General features: G+C 42.4%; 1 protein-coding gene and 1 long non-coding RNA gene across 3 annotated transcripts; one reads left to right on the top strand and one right to left on the bottom strand.

Moving 5' to 3' along the window:
- Positions 1–1191: 1191 nt before the first annotated feature.
- On the bottom strand, positions 1192–11649 carry LOC147972589 (uncharacterized). Of its 2 annotated transcripts, XR_015602606.1 has the most exons (4): positions 10487–11649; positions 8836–10031; positions 3484–3552; positions 1192–2952 (listed from the first exon to the last, which is right to left on the bottom strand). It is a non-coding gene; the product is annotated as an uncharacterized LOC147972589 (long non-coding RNA). The 2 variants fall into 2 exon arrangements; XR_015602605.1 differs by having other exon boundaries at positions 1192–3552.
- A 1852-nt stretch (positions 11650–13501) lies between these two features.
- LOC125510345 (uncharacterized) lies at positions 13502–18797 on the top strand. The gene is made up of 10 exons (XM_048675499.2): positions 13502–13896; positions 14451–14487; positions 14702–14777; positions 14912–14957; positions 15047–15145; positions 16803–16871; positions 16979–17336; positions 17461–17615; positions 17746–18229; positions 18331–18797. The coding sequence occupies exons 1-10, from the start codon at positions 13606–13608 to the stop codon at positions 18396–18398; spliced, it is 1683 nt and encodes a 560-aa protein (XP_048531456.1). The 5' UTR covers positions 13502–13605; the 3' UTR covers positions 18399–18797.
- The last annotated feature ends 3528 nt before the right edge of the window (positions 18798–22325 follow it).

Here is a 22325-nt window from a genome sequence, read left to right as displayed (position 1 = left end):
AACATAACCCTCAGGCACAACAGGCAATTCATATTTATTAGGGTGAGAGTCTTCATCATCACTTTCATCAATATTATCAGTTTCAATAATTTCATTCTCTCTAACCCTAGCAAGTTGTTCATCAAGAAATTCTCCAAGTGGCACAGTAGTATCAAGCATAGAAGTAGTTTCATCATAAGTATCATGCATAGCAGAAGTGGCATCATCAATAACATGTGACATATCAGAATGAATAGCAGAAGCAGGTTTAGGTGTCGCAAGCTTACTCAAAACAGAAGGTGAATCAAGTGCAGAGCTAGATGGCAGTTCCTTACCTCCCCTCATAGTTGAGGGATAAGTCTTGGTTCTTGGATCTTTCAAGTTCTTCATAATGATAAGCAGATATAAATCCCAAGTGACTCAAAGAATAGATATATGATCCCCGGCAACGGCGCCAGAAAATAGTCTTGATAACCCACAAGTATAGGGGATCGCAACAGTTTTCGAGGGTAGAGTATTCAACCTAAATTTATTGATTCGACACAAGGGGAGCCAAAGAATATTCTCAAGTATTAGCAGCTGAGTTGTCAATTCAACCACACCTGAAAACTTAATATCTGCAGCAAAGTATTTAGTAGCAAAGTAATATGATAGTAGTGGTAACGGTAGCAAAAGGTAATGATAGCAAAAGTAACGTTTTTGGTATTTTGTAGTGATTGCAACGGAAAAGTAAATAAGCGAAGAACAATATATGGAAAGCTCGTAGGCAATGGATCGGTGATAGAGAATTATGCCGGATGTGGTTCATCATATAACAGTCATAACCTAGGGTGACACAGAACTAGCTCCAATTCATCAATGTAAAGTAGGCATGTATTCCAAATATAGTCATACGTGCTTATGGAAAAGAACTTGCATGACATCTTTTGTCCTACCCTCCCGTGGCGGCGGAGTCCTAGCGGAAACTAAGGGATATTAAGGCCTCCTTTTAATAGAGTACCGGACCAAAGCATTAACACATAGTGAATACATGAACTCCTCAAACTACAGTCATCATCGGGAGTGGTCCCGATTATTGTCACTTCGGGGTTGCCGGATCATAACACATAGTAGGTGACAATAGACTTGCAAGATAGGATCAAGAACTCTCATATATTGATGAAAACATAATAGGTTCAGATCTGAAATCATGGCACTCAGGCCCTAGTGACAAGCATTAAGCATAGCAAAGTCATAGCAACATCAATCTCAGAACATAGTGGATACTAGGGATCAAACCCTAACAAAACTAACTCGATTACATGATAAATCTCATCCAACCCATCACCGTCCAGCAAGCCTACGATGGAATTACTCACGGACGGCGGTGAGCATCATGAAATTGGTGATGGGGGATGGTTGATGATAATGATGGCGACGGATTCCCCTCTTCGGAGCCCCGAACGGACTCCAGATCAGCCCTCCCGAGAGGTTTTAGGGCTTGGCGGTGGCTCCATATCGTAAAATGCGATGAATCCTTCTCTTTTATTTTTTTCTCACCGAAAGTGAATATATAGAGTTGGGGTTGAGGTCGGAGGAGCTCTATGGGGCCCACGAGGTAGGGGCGCGCCCAGGGGGGCAGGCGCGCCCCCACCCTCGTGGCTAGGGTGTGGGCCCCCTGGTCTTGATCTTTTGCCAATATTTTTTATTATTTCCAAAAAGACGCTCCGTGGAGTTTCAGGTCATTCCGAGAACTTTTGTTTCTGCACATAAATAACACCATGGCAATTCTGCTGAAAATAGCGTCAGTCCGGGTTAGTTTAGTTCCATTCAAATCATACAAGTTAGAGTCCAAAACAAGGGCAAAAGTGTTTGGAAAAGTAGATACGACGGAGACGTATCATGGACCAACGTTGTCCTTGTTTCTTCATATTCCTTAACTTGAAAAGTATAGAAAACATAAACCTCAGCAGAAAGCGGCAAGGCAAAGTGGTACATTAGTATATGTGCAGAAAATTATTTCCTTAAATCATATCATAGTGTTGTGAGGCACACAATTATTTATGAGCCCTACTCAAGCAAAAAAAAAACTTATCATCATATGTTGTATATATCTACTCGATGTTAATGGACAATGATTTTTACTCAAGACATGAATGTGATAAAGTAAAACAACAGAGTACATATAGTATTCAGAGCAGTTTTAGTCCAACATCATGAGGAATGTCTTCGTGAGCACCTCGAACAGTAGCTACTCCCACACAAAGCTTACATCAGCATGATCCCTCTCTTACACGAACTACACCACGTATGGCACGATTAACTGAATGCTCTCCACCTCCAGATACCGGTGTATTGTGCAGGACCTCCTCGAACGTATCCTTCTCCTTTTTGACGTCATCGAGGCACAGAGCAAGGACAATGTCATGCTTAAAATAGTTTACTTGATGAACGCTTAAAATATTTTAAATTCTGTGAAGCCTTTCACTCCCAAAATGTAGTTTTGGTGATGAATGCTTAAAATAATTAAACTATATATGATAGCTTCAATGTAGAGCACTAAGACATTTTTATCCGAGTAGCAATATGCTATGATCAACTGCACAATTTTGAGGCACCTATAGAAAGATACTAAAGTGGTATGTTTGACCATTAATCAAGTAACGAAATATTACTCTATCAATACCTAAGACATATTAAGCCAATAGATAAATTAAATTTACTTGAATTAGTACAAATAAAGATATGGACAATAAAAATAAGCACATGCATAAGATCAGTGAGGCCACCATAAATGAGGTACTCCCAGTCCTAGTAACAACCCAATGATTTTGCATGAAGAGCAAATATGCACAAAGGTTGATGCTACTTGAACGCAACGGTTTACCTCATATGAAGGACCGAGCCTTTTTTTGTTTGTTGGTTGGAATCAGATTCCTCCCATAAAAATTTATACTACAAAAAGCAATATAGTCTAGCATCATTTGGTATTTCCTGCAACATAAGAATAACCGAATAGTGAGAAATTAGTTTGCCTCATCAACAGGTGGTGTCCACGGATCCATACAAACCGTGGATGCCAATTATGCAGCAATGGATCTACTCATTATTCAATGCATATAACAAGGCTAAGTAATCTACTTTCCAAATTGACATTAGAAAACTCAATAGGCAAATATCTGACTCTTATGATTGATTAGAGTAGCCATGGCATAACTTGTTTTGGATGTTCTGAATCACAACATATTAGCCCTGTTATAAAAAACTATGAATCACACCTACTTCAATAGTTTTATTGGATAAAAACAAAAAGACTAAAAAAAATATTTCCTAGAAGTACATCTCAAGAACATCATATTTAAAATCTAGAGTTAGTAACATGCCAAGGCAATAAATTTTATTAGATATAGGAGCTCATTTACTACCTCAAGCTGAATGGAGACCTCCACATTTTGTTTCAGTTTTCCATATTTAAACCATCCCCATTAGATTTGAACTTTAGGACAATACAGAGAAGGGACATACTTGAGAGATAACTGAGTGTGAGTTCATGTCTAGTGTTGGGAGCAGACCAGCTAGATGCTTTCCATGCACCTGCATCGTTATTTTAGTGAAATCAAATGCAAAATTTGCATTGTAACAAAGGCTTCTTTCTAATACATGATGAAATACAATGCATGAAACAATGGTACATCAGAGGATATAGCTTGCAAAAAATTATATTTCATGAATTGAGATATATTGGACAAGAATCTAAACCTAGGCCAATATATCTTGGTTTGATATAAAGCATTACATGTTAATTATGTTCTTATGACTGATGTCTGAAGAATGCATTTTGGAAGAATTTCTAGAACTTAAGTCGCACATGTGCATTAACACTATTCCATGAAGTGTAGTTATTCAAGGCATGGTCCTAATGATAAATAACTCAAACATTAACATGACGAGAAGTTGATAATGAACTAAAATAATAGAAGGTGCTAATTAACTAAACTAACAAAAGGTGCTAAAACATAAATGTAATCATATACAAACGTTGACAGAAAAAGCATAATTAATCAGGGATCACAATCCGCCAGCCAGACGAAAGACTTCAAGGATATTTCTATTTTACTTATAGCAAAGGAGCAATGTATATAATTATTAAATAAATCCCTAACTAACAATGGTCGATTTCACATTATCACCATGTTGAAACCGCAATCAGGTTGCACATAATTGAAACTATGTATCAATTAGCCTCAATTTTGGTCTTGGAGTTTTAATCCTTCTAGGACTTGTAGTCTACCAGAGATTGTTCCTAGTATAATCATGATAAAATCATAGATATATGGTTAATAAGAGGAACATAATACATAGTATTTTTCAGAGAAAACAAACAGAGATACTTTTTATTCCAATTGTTCAAACAATGTTCGGATCATCTGAGAAAACATAGGTGATACAAAATATAATACTCCCTCCGTCCAAAAAAGCATGTTGGGTTGTAGTTCAATTATTTTTTGCAAAGCCCCCTCATACATATAATTCTCGTACTAATCAGTCCGTCTCCACCTTCCTCCTTCCCCGTCGCCACCATCGGAAGCTTCCCCAACCGCATCTGCCGTATGCTACCAGGCCCCAGCACGCAGGAACAGCGCCGCCGCTGCATCCCTGCATGATGCGTATGGCCTCCGCCCCCTTGCCAGAGCCCCCACAGTCGGCCTCCATCACCTATACCAACGCCGGCCCCTTTCTCTCCTCTGTGCGGCACAGATGGTGTGGCATGTTGAAGAGAGGGCGTACATGGGTCGCGCACCGAGCTCCCTGCTAGTGCGCTTCCTCAATGGGAAGCTTAGTGTTGTCACTCTCTGTTAGAAGGCTGGGTTAAGGAGAACCTGAACCTGAAGCCACGGTGAAATGGTTCACCTGAAAGTAACATTTCTTTAGCTAAGATATTTTTCTTCAGCATACCGCAGTATACCTTCAGAGACAACACCTGCTTCTCCAGCTTCTCATTTGCCTTAACCACCTTCTGGTACTTCTCCTGAGAAATCAAATGTAAATGAAATTCGTGCACCAAAACAAGGACAGGAGTGTCTTAGATACAAAATTTACACTGCAGTATACCACAGCTCTCTCTGTTAATTATCATCTTTGAGCCAGATTCTCTTCTGATGGAGTTAATTGAAATGCAAAGAAACTTTGCTGGAAATTCATAGTGCTTACATTGTTAATTGAAAAGATTTACACTATTAGTATACACTGAGTCTTGGTCAAATTGAATGTTTCTGAAACTGGACTTTCACAACAACTAATATAGACGAGATTGTCAAAACTAGATTTTTGAGGAATCACCTCATCAGACAAGATTTTCTCAAAAGTTACTGAATCAAGCTCCTCAGTACTCACTCGTTCCTGATGGCGTGGGGGTAGAAACGGTGGAAGAAGACGATTCCTGACGCGGTTGTAATTTGGGGCCTACAGCAGCAGCAACAACAGCATCAAAAGATTGCAGATTTCGTCAAGCGCACACACATAACCGAGCAAACGTAACTCACGCCCACGAATTCGTGAAACGTAGGGCACAGATCGGGAAAACCCAAGTACAATTCGCTCGCGGGTTCGATGAATTGGAGGGGATAAAGAGGATGCTTACAGCCTAAGACTGTGGCCCACGTCGCAGATGAAGTTGCAGTAGGTGCTCGGGAGGTGGGACTCTTTAGCTGCGGTTGGTGACTCTTACTGAGGTACCATGACCAGCTCCACTTGCCCCCTCCGCCATGGATGGCCGCCCACCGCCCGATCAGAGCACTTCAAGCCATGAAGGCCCACCTCCGGAGCACCTACTACAGCTACAGCCGCGACGTCAGCCACAAGCTCAGGCTGTAAGCATCCTCTTTATCCCCTCCGTTTCATCCGATCCGCGAGCGAATTGTGCTCGGGATTTCTCGATCCGTGCCCTAGGTTTCACAAATTCACGAGTGCGGGTTATGTTTGCTCGGTTCCGCGTGTGCCCCTGACGAAATCTGCATTCTTTCGATGATGGTGTTGGTGCAGTTGCAGGCCCCAGATCGCAAGCACGACGAGAATCGTGCTCTGCCACCGTTTGTACCTTCGCTATGTAAGGAATGAGTGAATACCGATGAGCTACATTCAGTCAGTTTTGAGAAAATCTAGTCTAATGAGCTTGATTTCTCAAAAATCTAGTTTTGACAATCTCATATGTATTAATTGCTCTATAAGTTTAGTTTGAGCAACATTCGGTTTGAGCAAGATTCAATGTAAATCTTGTCAACTAACAGTGTAAATCTTTTCAACTAAAAATAAGCACTATGAATTCCCAGCAAAGTTCCATTGCATTTCAGTTAAGTTCATCAGAAAAGAATCTAGTTCAGAGATGAAAATTAAGAGAGAGAGAGAGAGTTATGGTACACTGCTATGTAAATTTTGTATCTAAGTCACTCCTTTGCTTGTTTTAGTGCACTAATTTCATTTACATTTGATTTATCAGGAGAAGTACCATAAGGTGGTTAAGGCAAATTAGAATTTAGAGAAGCAGGTGTTCTCTTTGAAGGTATACTACAGTATGTTGAAGAAAAATATGTTAGCTGAACTGCTGAAGAAAATTAGTTTCAGGTGAAACTTTCACCGTGGCTTTAGGTTCAGGTTCTCCTTAAGTCAGCCTTCTAACTTAGATTGGAAACACTAAGGATGACCTGAAGCTTCCCACTTATGATGTCCTGCTTTCCTAGGTTTGTGCTCTAGCTATCAAAAACGTGCTCTAGCATATCTTGTAACGCTTTAAACAAGCAGAAGCCTATAATTAGTGTTATCCCTGAACATCTAATTTTTTAACACACTTCAGCACAATCAACACTATCATAGGAACAACACACTTTTACTCCTAATTAATTTGAACTTGACACAATATCAAGGACTTGGAGTACATTATTAATGTGGATTCAGTTTACTGAAAAATAGGTTAAATTTAGCACTAAAGTTCTGTTGCTTTGCTGCTTTGTTTCCTCTACAACACTAGAGTATAGGTTTGGCTGCCCTATAACACTAGCTTACATAGCTCTACGACTGTCGAAAATGTGTTCCTCTGCCTCTAGTTTTGCTCTGCTTCCATTTCATCTCATCTCATTTAGTTGCCTGTTTCTGAATTTTTTTCTACTATGAATATGAATGTGCAGATTTAACACTTCAACTAAAGAGACCAAAGGCACAAGTTTCCTGATCCACTACTGCTGACCCACACTATTTAAAAGCCACTTAAACTAATTAAAGAACTGAATGATCCACTGCAAAGGATCTATCTATGTTGCAGATTTAACACTAGGACGACGCAGATTTAAGTATTTAACTTGCAGATTGCACAACCAGTCCAATTTAATTTCTGGATTTGTATGGCTACCTGATCCATAATTGAATTTCAGTATTGGATTAATACTGCCGGAGTAATTGAATTTCACTTCTGGATTTGTACAGGAGTACCGGCAGAGGCAGCGGAGGAGGCGGGAGGAAGTTGAGGTCGATGGATCAGAAGCAAAGCCAACAGTGGAGGTGGGAGCAACACATGTGGGCGGAAGCGGTGGTCTCCTGCGGCCAGAGGAAGTGCACCAGCGGGAAGCTCGGGGCATGACTCACGGAGGATACATGGGGGCGGCGCTGGCATATGAGATGGAAGCTGGTGGCGGGGGCTCCGGCGAGGAGGCGGAGGCCGTCCGCGTGATGCAGGGATTCGGCGGCGGCGTAGGTGGGCGGCGATGGCGCTGGTCCTACGAGCTGAGCTTGGTAGCGCGCGGGCATGGTTGATGCCCAACGGCGGATGGGCTTCGGGAAGCCGCCGATGGTGGCGACGGTTGAAGGAGGAAGGTGGAGATGGGCTGATTAGTACTACGAGAACTATATGTATAAGAAGTTCTTTGAAAAATAAATAAATTGAACTACGACCCGAAATTCCTTTTGCACGTAGGGAGTAATAAAATTAGATTCGTGACATGAATACACAAGAACAAAAAATGAAGGCAAGAAAAATATGAATCCAGCTGAACGGAATGTGTTCGTTCTCGCAGCACATGGTTATAAGATGTGCCTGCAACCTCGAGAGAATGGTGTGCAGAGAAGGGGATTAATAAGGTTGTTTCCCGAGGTGTGCATGAATGATCACGTGAAGGAATCCTAGTGAACAACAATTTAGGCCCTGTTTGATTCCAAATAAGTCACCAACTTATAAGTCGAAAAGTGTAAAAAGTGGCTTATTTTGCCAAACGGACCCAACTTATAAGTCACCCCAACTTATAAGTCATAAGTTGCTCCACCCCAACTTAAAACTTATAAGTCACCTCTTTTGCATGAGTCCCACCACCTTTACATAAAAAAACAAGGTAGAAAGGTATGCTTAGGTGACTTATAAGTCAGGTGGTAACCAAACAGGCGTGACTTATAAGTCACTGATATTAGCAAATATTCTAGTAATATAAATCTACACAGGAGTGGAATCCCCATACCATCTACTCCCTCCGTCCCATAATATAAGAATGTTTTTTAAACGTTCTTATATTATGGGACGGAGGGAGTCCATAATATAAGAACGTTTTTTACACTAATATTATGGGATGGAGGGAGTAATTTTTTAATCTTTAAAGAACATCTATTTCAACGAATGCATCTCACTGAAGCTCTAGGTAAGAATATCCCAACATCTTTTAGAGATCATATGCCATACCATGCCCAATTCTAACGTCACCGCCACTATTTCCAAGTATGAAACACTTTTGCTTATTTATTAATTATTTCAATCTAAGATAATATAATCACAAACAAAACCTAAGACTGAAAATTCAGCTATGAAAGAAGATTCAAAGATCATATACTAATGAAGCTTACATCTAAGACGGACCTCCGTTGGTCCATGGCATGTCTGTCTAGTTCAGCGACACCATTTTAAGCACCAAGGGCAGTTCTATCTCCTCGGCTGCCCGACAAGTGGACATGACACCAGTGCTCACGCTAAATGGATGACTCCATTCCTTGGCGTATTGAGCCGCAAAAAAGGATCAATATAGAGAGGAAGGGAGGGAGAGGGACCTGCTAATTGAACAAGCACTGTCGGGGTAGGTCCAGTCGTGTCATCGGGGCCGGTGTCAGTGCATGGAGCACTTTCTCTTCCACCTGATCAAGTTCAGAACCAACATCATCTCCTAGAAGCAGAAAAAAACTGAAGAGGTTGTTATATGTACATAATGTTTTTTTCAAGATAAAAGCTTTAGACCTTAATATGCATATCTCATTCCTTGATATTTTCGGAAATCCGCATCTTACATTGATAAAATATTATAGCACATGGAAAAAGTTCACATCTAACATAATTTTACATAAGGCAGCCTTAGGAGCATCACTAATCAGGTAATGGTGGCATCAGAGATCAAAAAGAGTACATTATCTTAGCCCAATCAATTCCATTTGTAAGCATCCAATAGATAATGCTCTCAACCACCCCAGTCCAGTGCAAAGGGATGGACAAATAAGCACATTCATGTTAAATAAAAGAAGCACTGGCTATCGTAATATATATAGGAACCCTATTGCAGCAAATCAACTCAATATCTTAACTCCACATTTAACAACAGAAATTGTAGAAATACACTGGCTTTAGTTATGCATCTTATTAGGTTGTAAGAGTCTTAAGAAACCCTCCTATATCTTTTAGAGATTAAAAGAAAATGTGACTAAATTAAATATGGAAATAGTGGCATAATTAGTTCGAGTCTCAACTATCCAAAGCATTATTGTATTATGAGAGAAACCAACAAACATGAGGACTGATAATCCAACAGTTGTTGGAATCATAGTAATTTGTTGTCAAGAAATAAAATCAACATTAAAGGACAAAACGAAGGAAGGCATAAATCATCTTATATTAGTTTTATGTCCTTCTGCTTCCAATGGAAGATATTTTCAAAGCCATAAAGACCAATATTGTTTCTGCCATTAATTCCTTCATACCTCCGCCCAAGCCGTATCTTCCCTTCATACATGACCAGTGAACTGGTGTAGCTAGAAGACAGTGACTAAGAATGATGCTAGCAAAATGACAAAAAAATATGATGAGCGTAGAACACAACACATCAAGCCTCCAAGTGGTGCATCGTGTGTGCACTCATGGCTATGTTTGTATAACATTTGACAAACAAAAGAGGTAACTAGAATGCATGAAGAACAATTCAATAAATAGACTCATAAATAAGAAATCTGAAAAGAGAAAATCATCTATGTCTCCATAGCGCACATAATTAACATCATGTATAATGCATTCAGATGCATCCAAGAACAAACAACACAAAATCATTCTTAGTCATTGATTAATGTATACTTGAATATAACAATAGCCAATCACATCTCTACAATCGTGTGTAAATAGCATTGTCAAATCAATGTATCGAAGCCACTGCTTATATGTACTAACATTGTAAGGTTGTGTAGAAAAACACATAGAAAAAGAACCGAAGAAAGAAGAGCATAGATGACTTTCGGCTACCTTCAATAGGAAAGGCATAATGTTGGCATTTATCATTATCATCTTCATCAGGATCAATGGCGTGGAACTCTCTGATTATCCTCAACTTTCTCTGGACCAACAAAACAATAAAGTAAATAAAAATATAGAATCAAACTCCATATTAATTTGCAGTATCTAAATCAGGCACACATATGAAAGTTTAAGGAAAAACAAGGCAATGGGATTAACCTGTGACATCCCCATTCAACATTCATTTATACTGTTAGGAATGCCATAGACCACTTCTAGCAATATTAGCAATGCGAGAATAGAAAGATTGCATCAAAACAGATTCATAATCTAATTGTTGTTGAATGCATAATTAGGTAAAAGGTGAAGAGATGGTTCTCATGGATGAGCCTGTGGCACACCATTTCCTTTGCAAAAGAAATAAGCACTATTTTAGGCATTTGTTTTACCATGCAATTATATTTTAGTCCAATCTAGTTAGGTACGAAATCAAACTCAACTATTTTAGCCTAAAAAGGAAAACAGATTATGAGAGGCTATTAATATCTACATCTCGTCTACCAAAACATACACATGGCCACTATTAGCAAATTGGACAGAGATAGAGAGAGGGGAGAGAAAGGGAGGGAGAGAGAGAGGGGGAGAGAGAGGGAGGGGGAGAGAGAGATCTTTTGAGAGGAAACAACATGTCAAGTTGGAGCTATCGGAATCAACATACATAGCTAGGCGAGGACACCGGAGAAAGACTAACGCCGTCACATGCGATGCGCTGGCACCTAGTCGTGCTCTTGCTCCTCACCAACATCTAATGGCGGTTGGTGTTTGGATTAAAAACCCTAGCGCAACGGGCACATCGAGCACGATGGATCAGGGGACTTGGTATGGAAGAGCGCCCGAATGAGCGAAGGAGAAGCCGGAGGAGCTAGATTTGGCAACCATAGCGTTTTGGGATGACGCATCAACAAAGGCGTAAAGGCGGAGAACTTGCCTGCTCTTCTTCGCCTTAGTCCACTAACAGAAGCGATGGGGGGAACGGGAGCTCAGGGCAACAAATAGGAAGGAGATGGAGCGGTGGCGGCGGGACGGGGAGGGAGTAGAGCAATGTCACAAAGAAAGGGGAGGAAGATAGTGTGTTTGGGAAGGGAAGAGAGCAAGCAAGAAGGGACCCCTGGGTGGGGCGGCGGCTAGGGTTTAGCACGGGGAGCTGCTGCTTTTTTTATATCTCAAAAAGGACAAAACTATCCCGGTGGGGGCATGGAATTTACGAAAGGGTGCAACTGAAATTTTATCACACGACTGAGAACGATCTAGTAAATATCCAACGGCTCACACAAGATCAGCCCGAGATGGGCCGGCCCACGTCGCGTTGTGATTTCGATCGAACGACCCAGAATTGGTGGCGGCTAGGTTTTAGCACAGGGAGCTGCTGCCCTTTTTATGTCTCAAAAATGACGAAACTACCCCGGTGGGGGCATGGATTTTACGAAAGGGTGCAACTGAAAATTATCGGATGACTGAGAATGATCTGGTAAATATCCGACGGCTCACACGAGATTAGGCCGAGATGGGTTGGCCTGCTCGCGCTGCGATTTCGATCGAACGACCCAGAATCGGTGGCGGCTAGGGTTTAGCACGGGGAGCTGCTGCCTTTTTCATTTCTCAAAAGTGACGAAACTACCCTGATGGGGGCATCGAATTTACGAAAGGGCGCAACTAAAATTTTATCACAGGACTGAGAACGATCTGGTAAATATCCGATGGCTCACACGAGATCGGCCCGAGATGGGCTGGCCCGCTCGCTGCGATTTTGATCAAACGACCCAGAATCAGTGGCGGCTAGGGTCTAGCACGGGGAGCTGCTGCCTTTTTTATGTCTAAAAAATAATGAAACTACCCCGGCGGGGGCATGGAATTTACGAAAGGGTGCAACTGAATTTTTATCGGACGATTGAGAACAATCTAGTAAATATCCGATGACTCACATGAGATCGACCCCAGATGGACTGGCCGCTCGCGCTGCGATTTTGATCGAACGACCCAGAATCGGTGGCAGCTAGGGTTTAACACGGGGAGTTGCTGCCTTTTTATGTCTCAAAAATGACGAAACTACCCTGGTGGGGGCATGGAATTTACGAAAAGGTGCAACTGAAATTTTATTGGACGACTGAGAACGATCTGGTAAATATCTGACGGCTCACACGAGATCGGGCCGAGATGGGTTAGCCCGCTCGCGCTGCAATTTCGATCGAACGACCCCAAATCAGTGGCGGCTAGGGTTTGCAAGGGGAGCTGCCACCTTTTTTATATCTCAAAAATGACAAAACTACCCCGGTGGGGGCATGGAATTTACGAAAGGGTGCAACTGAAATTTTATCACACGACTAAGAACGATCTAGTAAATATCCAACGGTTCACATGAGATCAGCCCGAGATGGGTCGGCCTAGGTTGCGCTGCGATTTCGATTAAAGGACCCAAAATCGGTGGCGGCTACGGTTTAGCACAGGGAGCTGCGGCCTTTTTTATGTCTCAAAAATGACAAAACTACCCCAGTGGGGGCGAGGAATTTACGAAAGGGTGCAACTGAAATTTATCGGACGACTGAGAACGATCTGGTAAATATCCGACGGCTCACACAAGATCAAGCCGAGATGGGTTGGCCCGCTCGCGCTGCGATTTCGCTCGAGCTACCCAGAATCGGTGGCGGCTAGGGTCTAGCACGGGGAGCTGTTGCCTTTTTCATTTCTCAAAAGTGACAAAACTACCTCGATGGGGGCATCGAATTTACGAAATGGCGCAGCTAAAATTTTATCACACGACTGAGAATGATCTGATAAATATCCGAAGGCTCACACGAGATCAGCCCGAGATGGGCCGGCCCGTATCGCGCTGCCATTTTGATCGAACGACCCCAACCCAAACCAAACCAAACCACCCAAAAAAGAAAAAAGAAAAAGAAAAAGAGGGAAAAAAAGGGCGCAAAACCGCAGCGCACCAAAAAGTCTACCCACCCCCTGCCCCAGCACGCCCCCCGGCACACGCGATACCCACCCGCAACGCCCCTGCCGCGAACAGAGCGGAGGAAGAAAAAAAAACAGAGCGCAGACGCCCCGCCCCGCCCCGCCGCGCAATGGGCAAGCAGCAGCCGCCGCCGCGGCCGGCGGCGATGTCGGCGCCTCCCCCGGCCCGCCGGAAGCGGAAGAAGAAGGGCCGGCCCTCCCTCCTCGACCTCCAGAAGCGCAGCCTCCGCCTGCAGAAGCTGCAGGAGGCGCCGCCGCCGCCGCCGCCGCCCCCGCCCCCGCAGCAGCGCCGCCCCTCCACGCGCCGCAACCCCGCCCCGGAGGACGACTCGGGCGACGACGACCCCCGCCGCGAGAAGAAGCTCCGCCTCGTCGTCGGCCTCCACGACGGATCGGCCAAGGTTTGCGCCCCGATCTGCGCCCTCCCCGCCCGAATCCGCGCGGAATTCGCCCAATTCGCCACGGCCGGCGCGCGGATCTGCGCCGCCCGAGGCGCCCTCCCTGCTATCCCAGGCGCGGAAAGGGCCTCCCTCTCTCTCTCTCTGCCCGCGCCCCCCTATTTATTTTACTGCCCCTTCCCCACCCCTCTGCCGCCGCGACAGTGGTCAACGGCGCCCGCCTCAGCCCTCGCTCCGCCAATCATTCGGCGGATAAACCAAAACCCTGGCTCGCTCGCTCGCATCCCTCGGCAATAATTGGCGCCATTTCTTTTATGCATCGGAGCTTTTAAAGGCGTGCCTTTTTTTGGCCTGGTTTCCCCCTGCCTTTCGCGCCAAATATTTTCCCCGGCGACGGCATAGGATCTCTCTCAGTGCTTGCTCGGTAACTGCCACTTTATCTGGCGCCTTTTTCCGCCCCGGGTCTCTAGATTTTCTCCCAAGGATTTCTGTGTGGATATTTTTAAAATGTGTCTACTATCTTCTTTATTTATCTTTTGCTGCCGCTGCTGCTGCAGGGAGAAAAGAGGAGGACAGCGACGGATGGGCGTGAAGGTCGGTTCTCCCCCTGCCTGCTCTCCTCCGATGCATTTATTCTTCTTCAGGTTTCCGGAACCAAAAATAATAACACTGGGCGACGAATGTGCACGAACAAAGATGCCATTTTTAATTCCTGTACTCGTGGATGCACTCCAGTTTGTTTCCTGTTTAATTAATTAATGCTGATTGTTGCTCCTGTGCTCGTGGGTGGATTTGTTCATTTGCACAGAGCCGTCAGATTCCGGCCCCACGACGCCTCTGCCTGACAAAAAGTTATTGGTCTTCATCCTCGATAGGCTGCAGAAGTGAGTTGCTATACCCTCTCTGCTTCTTCTTCTTCTTCTTCTTCTTCTTCTTCTTCTTCTTCTTCTTCTTCTTCTTCTTCCTTTCTAGTTTCAGTAGCATCTTTTCTGAGGTGGGTTTCCCTGTTTTCGCGCAGGAAGGACACATACGGCGTTTTCTCGGAGCCGGTTGATGATGAAGAGGTTTGTGTTACAGGACTGGATGTTTGTTTTCTTGGTTTTGTTTTCTGGCAAGCTGATTGATTTGCTTGTGATTGCCAATGTACTGTCAGCTGCCTGACTACAGAGATATCGTCAAGCACCCCATGGATTTTTCGACAGTTAGGAAGAAGCTTGATAAGGGGGCATATGCCAACCTGGAGCAATTTGAGGTCAGCGTGGAATCTTTTTCTTTTTGGGGTCATGCTGTTTGACCTTTTCTGCTTTAATCAGCTGTTACCGCAATTTGGTTGACTTAGTTGCTAGGTCAGCTAGATTAGTCATCAACTCTGTGAGGCTAATGTGCTTTTCCATGCTCATGTTCTTCTTTCTAACACAAGGCCTCACATTTATGTTCGATATTCTTATAGATCAGTAGTCAGTTACTAAAACTGTGGCATCTTCTTGTTTGCTTGAAAATATATTCTGTACTGTTGCCTTTGGACTCTTGTATCATGTTTTGCTGCGCCTTTTTTAGGAACAGATATTCATTCTCTTGGATCCTCTTCAAAGGACTCGAAACTAGTGCAAATGCATACATGGAAACCCGAGAGTTTTGCTTCTAAATAATGTTTCTGACAATGTTCCATGTGATCTATATCTTCTGAACTCAAGTACTCTTAAGGGAAGATAGAACTATATAAAACACAACACTTTTCAAGACCAGTACAGTAAATACAGTTTAATTTGTAAATACAATTAACAAGTTTCTTTCAATGGAAAACTGAAATCTCTATGAAGGTATCTGTTATAGTAAGTGAAGAGAAGCACTTATGCTCGTAGGTGTTACTGTTATTGATTCCATTACAGGATTATGAATTGGGCTGTGTAAGTTTTTATATTCAATGAATATCTGCTGCTGTTGCCTTTCTGTATCTGCATATCCACTTATGTCAAAGGTTGTGTAAGTAATTTGGGTACTAAGAAGTCATGTAAGGTATGTAATATTGTAGTATATAGTTCCATAAGGATAACTAGCAACACAAGTAGAAAGAAAAGTGCATGTAAATAAAAATAAACTATTAACTACTCTCAGAAACTGCTTGTTAGACAGGAAAACCTGTAAATATGTAATTTTTCTAATGGAAAGAATGCTCTCATAATTTTCTATGAAATAAGAGCGTTTTCATTCATTCGAGTCAAGATGAAATGACGCTTTGTTTAGAAAAAAAAAACACTAGTGCGTGGATGCTTGTGCAATGTTCACTACGCAGTTCCATTTTCTACTGCATATATAAAAATCTTGTACATGCACTGCTTATGTTACTTAAGGTCAAACAAGTAGAATAAGATAAATAACAAGTACTTAAAAAATGGAATGCTTGTACCTGTGACCTGTTATGAAGTTTGTTGTAGCAGTACTCAGCAACAAGGTGTGTTGGACTTTTGATTGAAGTTATCAGTTGTTTGTTATGTATGAGAATGATCATTTTTACTTCTAGAGCTGGTCTGTTATGCTCTCTGTGCCACCATTTCTACTTGATGTAATTACTTGTCTGCTACCACCTCTCTAATCACTTGAAAAATATTGGATCTATGTATGCTATAAGCCTGTAACCAGCATCACATATCTGCATTTTCACTGAACATTCGATTTAGTCTTACCTCAGACCACTAACATCATTTCCTTTACCTTGTTTTATGACATACTTTCTTTTAAACCATGGCCTTGGTCATGCAAGTCACACGCCAAGAACAAGTAGAACTTTGACTCGCTGTTGAATCCTGGGTGTGCTAATACTTAATTTATAATCAATGGTTAACTAAGCTGAGAATATTATTTGTATTCTACTAAGCTCATCCAAAATGACATAGATTTCCTATTTACAGGACGATGTGTTTCTGATAACCTCGAACGCCATGTCCTACAATTCACCAGACACAGTATACTATCGACAGGTTAAACCTTGAACCTACTTGTTTGATGATTAATTTTATGATGAATTTTTTTCTGTAAACCCATGAGATGCAGTGCAAATGTAACATCCACATGTGATGCATTATAGGCACGATCTATTCAAGAGGTTGCTAAGAAGGACTTTGAGAATCTTCGGCAAGATAGTGATGCCAGTGAACCAGAACCAGAACCATTACCAGAACCGGAACCAAAACCACAGCGTCGAAGGGGCAGGCCTCCAAAGAACGCTGTCAAGCAGCAAGTTGAGCAGCCACCAGCAGAACGTGCTACCGCAAACTTTTCTGCGGCGGCACTTGCTATGGCTGGAAATAGTGGACTTTATGCGCACTCAGGGTTTGATATACAGCGGAGAATTGCAGATGTACTGAAAGCTTCTTTTGCCAATAGAAGCAATGAACACAATTGGTCCAGTGAGCGCAAATTGGAAAGCATTGAAGATTATTCAGGTTCCTTTTATCATTTTGAGAACTCAATTTTCTTAGAGGGATGTTGCCCAAGAATGTCTTCCATCCAGATTTGGCCAATCTGTTTACCCCTTTAACATCATTTGGTGCCTTACCTTTGTCTCAGGGTCTGGGAGTAAATGGTCAGGAAAAATGGGGAAGAAGCCACTTCTGGTAGAAGAGAGTCGCCGAACTACATATTATCAGAATCAACCATCCAGTTCAATGTATGAGCTGCCAGTGGCAACCTCATACAATGGGACAAGGAAGGTTCTTGTACCAGTTGAGTGTCCAATACAAGTCTCCTCCCCTAATGATTTATGATATGTCAATAAAGTTTTAGGTTTCTGTTGACTTTGCTGAACAGCAAGATGATATCACTCTCGGTTAACACAATGATTTTTTTTATCAGATTGGTGCTCAGTTGCCACAGGCCTATTCCCGCAGTCTGGCACGTTTTGCTGCACAGCTTGGTCCTGTTGCTTGGGAAGTTGCATCGAAGCGAATTGAACAGGTCATTCCCCCTGGAATAACATTTGGTCGTGGGTGGGTAGGAGATGGCGAATCACCAAACTCATTTCAGCCACCTGTACCGACTTCATCTCCGATACCAACACCACCACCAAGCAGCACAGCGGCATCGAGTGAGCAGAAAACTGTAGATGATCCTGCAAGCGCAGGCCATTCAACAGGGCCTCATGCAGATGCTGTGTCACATGCGTTTGCCAATAACGCTCAGAGGATCGATTCTCAGGCAGTACCAAACCCGCAATGCGGATCGTTGCCACAGGTTCTAGTAGACCGAGGTGAACATTCTGTTGAGCTGAAGAGCAGCCATAATGTTGAAGAACGGCCCACCATGCACCAAACTGTGAATGGTTTTAATGCTGTGCCAGGTGCTTACCCTGACTGTTGGTTTGCCTCATTTTCTACATCCCCTGTTCCTTGCACTTCAAAAGATTAGTAACTCACTCTTAACATTGGTTGGTCTTTGCAGGGTCAATCATGCTTGCACCTACCGCGCAGCTGGTCGCGAACCGGATGCAGACGCATATGGCCGATTGATAGAGACCCAAGCTCGACATGGATAATTTGACATTTGGACGCATGATTCTGGCCACGGTTTCACGGGCACCAAGCAAGGACTTTGCTGAATCATACTGTGCTCATTGATTTTTTTTCTCTGAGTCGCTGTTGCTGTGCCGCACCGTGGCCTGGTACCTCCATTGTTTTCTTTTTTCCGAGAGTGGGTATCTCCATTGTTCGTTGTCTGTGGTGTAATTGCTTAGTTACTTAGGAGTTAGAATAGCATGCAGATTGCAGAGATATGTGTGTAGAGGGTATTAACAGCGTAATTAAGTCGAGTTCAGAGATTCAAAAAAGTTATGATGTTGTAGAAACCACAGGGGAGCCAATCTGTATATTTTATATTTACTGCTGTGGTATTGTTGCCACAGTTGGTCATGGTCTGTCCAAAGAAAAGAAAAACTTAATTTACTACTCCCTCTGTCCCGAAATATAAGACATTTTTTGATACTATGATAGTGTCAAAAACCGTCTTACATTTTGGGACGAAGGGAGTAACAAACTTTCAGGTTGGTGATATGATACACTTTCAGTCTGAAATAGGATGACACATGCAGAGATTGATACGATCTTCCGGGCTAAAATAGGTCACACATGCAGAGAGTGATATGATATGCTTTCAGCCTGAAATTGGTCACACAAGGAGAGTCATAGCTTGTTTGGTTCATAAGACACACTGTTTTGGAATGTTCTAGCAGCATGTTCAACCTGTCATATGCACATACTTTATTTTTTTTCATGGTAATATGTGTCTTATTCCTATCATAAAGGTCAAGATACAAGTCAGGAAGACCAATAAAAATAAAAGGACAACAGAACACTAACCTTGCACAAAGGACCACCAGTTAAGAAGAGAAGTTACAATGAAAACCAAATAATCTCCTAAGGGCATTTACAATGCGAGCCGCTTAGATAGGCGCTTACGAACGAAAAAAATAACATAATAAAAATTAAAAGCACCTAAACGCCTCAGCTTTCAACGCAAGATGCTAATCAATTAAACAGCACAAGTGCTTAGTGCAGGAAGAAAAGAGGCCAAGCGCCTGATGGATGGTTTTGCGCCGATGCCTGGGGTGACACCAGGATTTAGCACGGCAACCGCTAATCAACCAGGATTAGGATCCTGACGCCCAGGCCTTAGCACCTCGCAATGGAGATGCCCTAAGGTTGACACTTGTCACACTGGTAGCTTTCAATTGGTTCACCGCACTTTTAGCAAAAATTACAAAGAGCATCTCAATTATTATTTTTGAACACGATACAATCGAAGTCGCTCACATACACCCATCCATATGAACACACACATGCACATCCTACTCCTATGAGCACCTCCGAAAGACTGAGCCAACATAGCATCTTGATATTTTACGAAGTCATCATAGACGCCTCACAGTCGACGGGAATGTCTCCGCCCACTGAACAAACATCACCGGAACCTTGAAATAAATTCAGAAATAATGCGAGCACCAATGTCAAGTCTAAGACGTGAACCCTGGTGGGTTAGGGATACCACCGTCCTCTTAACCATCCAACCACAGGTTGGTTCGCAAGAGCATCGCAAAGATGATGAGTAAAAAAGCCAGTGCAATGGACGGCTAGACAGAAACCAACCAATATAAAAACTAAAATTACATTCAAAATCATAATAGCCTTCTTTGTCCTCCAATTGTGCACCGTCCGCTAATTGTTAAAAAAATGCACTGAACCAACAATAAAGAAAAGGGACACCCGCAAATGCCCTTGCCATACTAGGTTCGAGCATAACCACACATAATATAGGCTTGCAATTGATCACCACTGGTCTAGAGAGTTGGAGAAACCAAACCATGCCACATAACAACAAGATGTCAGAGTCGTTGCACCAATAGTCAACCACATGCCCTCTTTGATAGACACACAAACTGCCAAGATCCAAGAGAGCCAACGGATCTGGCGATAAGAACTTTGTGTTGGATATGTTAGCAGTTTTCTAATTAATTTTATGCATAAATAAATCACAATCATAGCAAAAGCAGTGTTAATATCATATTGGTATTTACACATCTGAGCACATACGAAGTAATAGCTCCGTTCGAGAATATAAGGTGTATCAATTTTTGTGCAAGTCAAACATCTGCATATTTGACCAAGATTATAGAATGAAAAATCAACATCTGCAATATCTAATAGAGAAAATATGAAAATATTTTTCATGATTGATCAAATGATATAAATTTGATATTAAAGATATTGATATTTTTAGAAACTTGGTCAAACTTGCACATGTTTGACTTTTGAAAAATTAATACACCTCATATTTTACAACGGAGGAGTATAGAACAGGAAAAAAACAAAAAGTATGCCTAACACATGAACCAATAAATAAAAGATGAACATATCATACCCTTTAGTTGGCCACGACAAAGCCGCCGCAGCGACTGCAACATTTTCCTCATCCTCTTCATCATGGTGTTGGCGTTGGTGGGTAGGTCGAGTAAGCAGTTGAAGTAGTGAGGCGTTGAGTTAGGTCCACGATCGAGTCAGTAGCAGTCAACAATTTGACGGTTCAGACATGGCTGTTACACAACGCTTTCGTGAATAACCCGTAATCAGTTACCAATTAATTATTTATAACCGGCAAAAGTACTGCACATATGACACAGATTTGAGCATGACACATATCATTAACGAAACATGACATGCACGAAGGCGTGGCAGGCAGCAGAGGAGGACGGCGCGTGTACCATCTCTCTTCTCATGCTCTAATAGCATGTTGAAGAGAATCTCTTATATGTGGGTATAACTCTCCTTCAAATCCAAGGTGATACTAAACTTACCACCTTCGCACGAAGCCCCACATGAGCCTTTGACATTTTTCAGGAACTATGTATATACTTTATCCATTTCTTTTTAGTCTACATATAAAATTTGGTCAAAGTCAAACTTTATAAAGTTTGACCAACTTTGTTTGAAAAAATATCAACATCTACAATACTAAAACTATATGGTATGAGAATTAATTTCATCATGCATCTAACTATATTGATCTCATATTATGAATCTTGATATTTCTTCTATAAACTTAATTAAAGTTGACAAAGTTTGACTTTGACCAAATCTTATATGCAGACTAAAAAGAAATGAATGGGGTACCTACAAGTAAAACATGATGCATTTCTCTGATTTTTTAGACCATCAATCCTTCGTCCATTACTTGAGGTGATACTAATAATTCGGTAATCAATTCACAGTCCAAAAAAATAAATGGAAACGGTTCACCAAAGCCATCCGACCTACTCAGTTGGGCCATGCCCATGGTTCGTAGCGGCCCACCGAAGCCCGCCCAACAGCACAATCGAGAGGGTTTGTATATATTTAGTCCCATCTCATCCAATTTATCTATGGCCCAACGCGTGTCTATAATTCAATACACACACGCCCATCGTCGGATCGGATCCGTCGTCGTCAAGGTAGGAAGAGGTTGGGGTGACCTTATTCCAACACGGCATCATCAACATCTTGTCGATACCGCCAGGCAAAGAAAACATCAGAAAACGGACATGTGCCCATTCCTCTCGCCGCCGCCGAGGCCTCTTTGTGTCGTGTCACAACCTATCTTTCCCTAATAATAAGGAGTCTAATGCTTCTGGTGGTACGTCATACAAATTGCCCCCGAAGTTGTCAATATTTACCCACCACGTCACCGGTAAGTGAAAAAAAAAACAATTCGTTTTCGCTTCACAAATCATCGTCGGATTTCGGTTATTTATAGAGGCAAGCTCTTCTTATACCACAAACATTCCAGTAGTGCAATGGCTTGAGCGTCCTCCCTCCATCTAGGAGACAATTTCTGTTGGCGTAGGATACAATTGCCTCGCCCAAGCGTGGCTTAGCTCATGGTTGCAAGGTTGCAATTTCGTCCCAGCT

Source organism: Triticum urartu, chromosome 5A, assembly GCF_056163025.1.
Source record: "Triticum urartu cultivar PI428250 chromosome 5A, HENAU_Tu73, whole genome shotgun sequence".
NCBI classification, from domain to species: Eukaryota; Viridiplantae; Streptophyta; class Magnoliopsida; order Poales; family Poaceae; genus Triticum; species Triticum urartu.
Note: the sequence above shows the minus strand (reverse complement) of the source record. Positions and strands in the feature narration are given on the sequence as shown.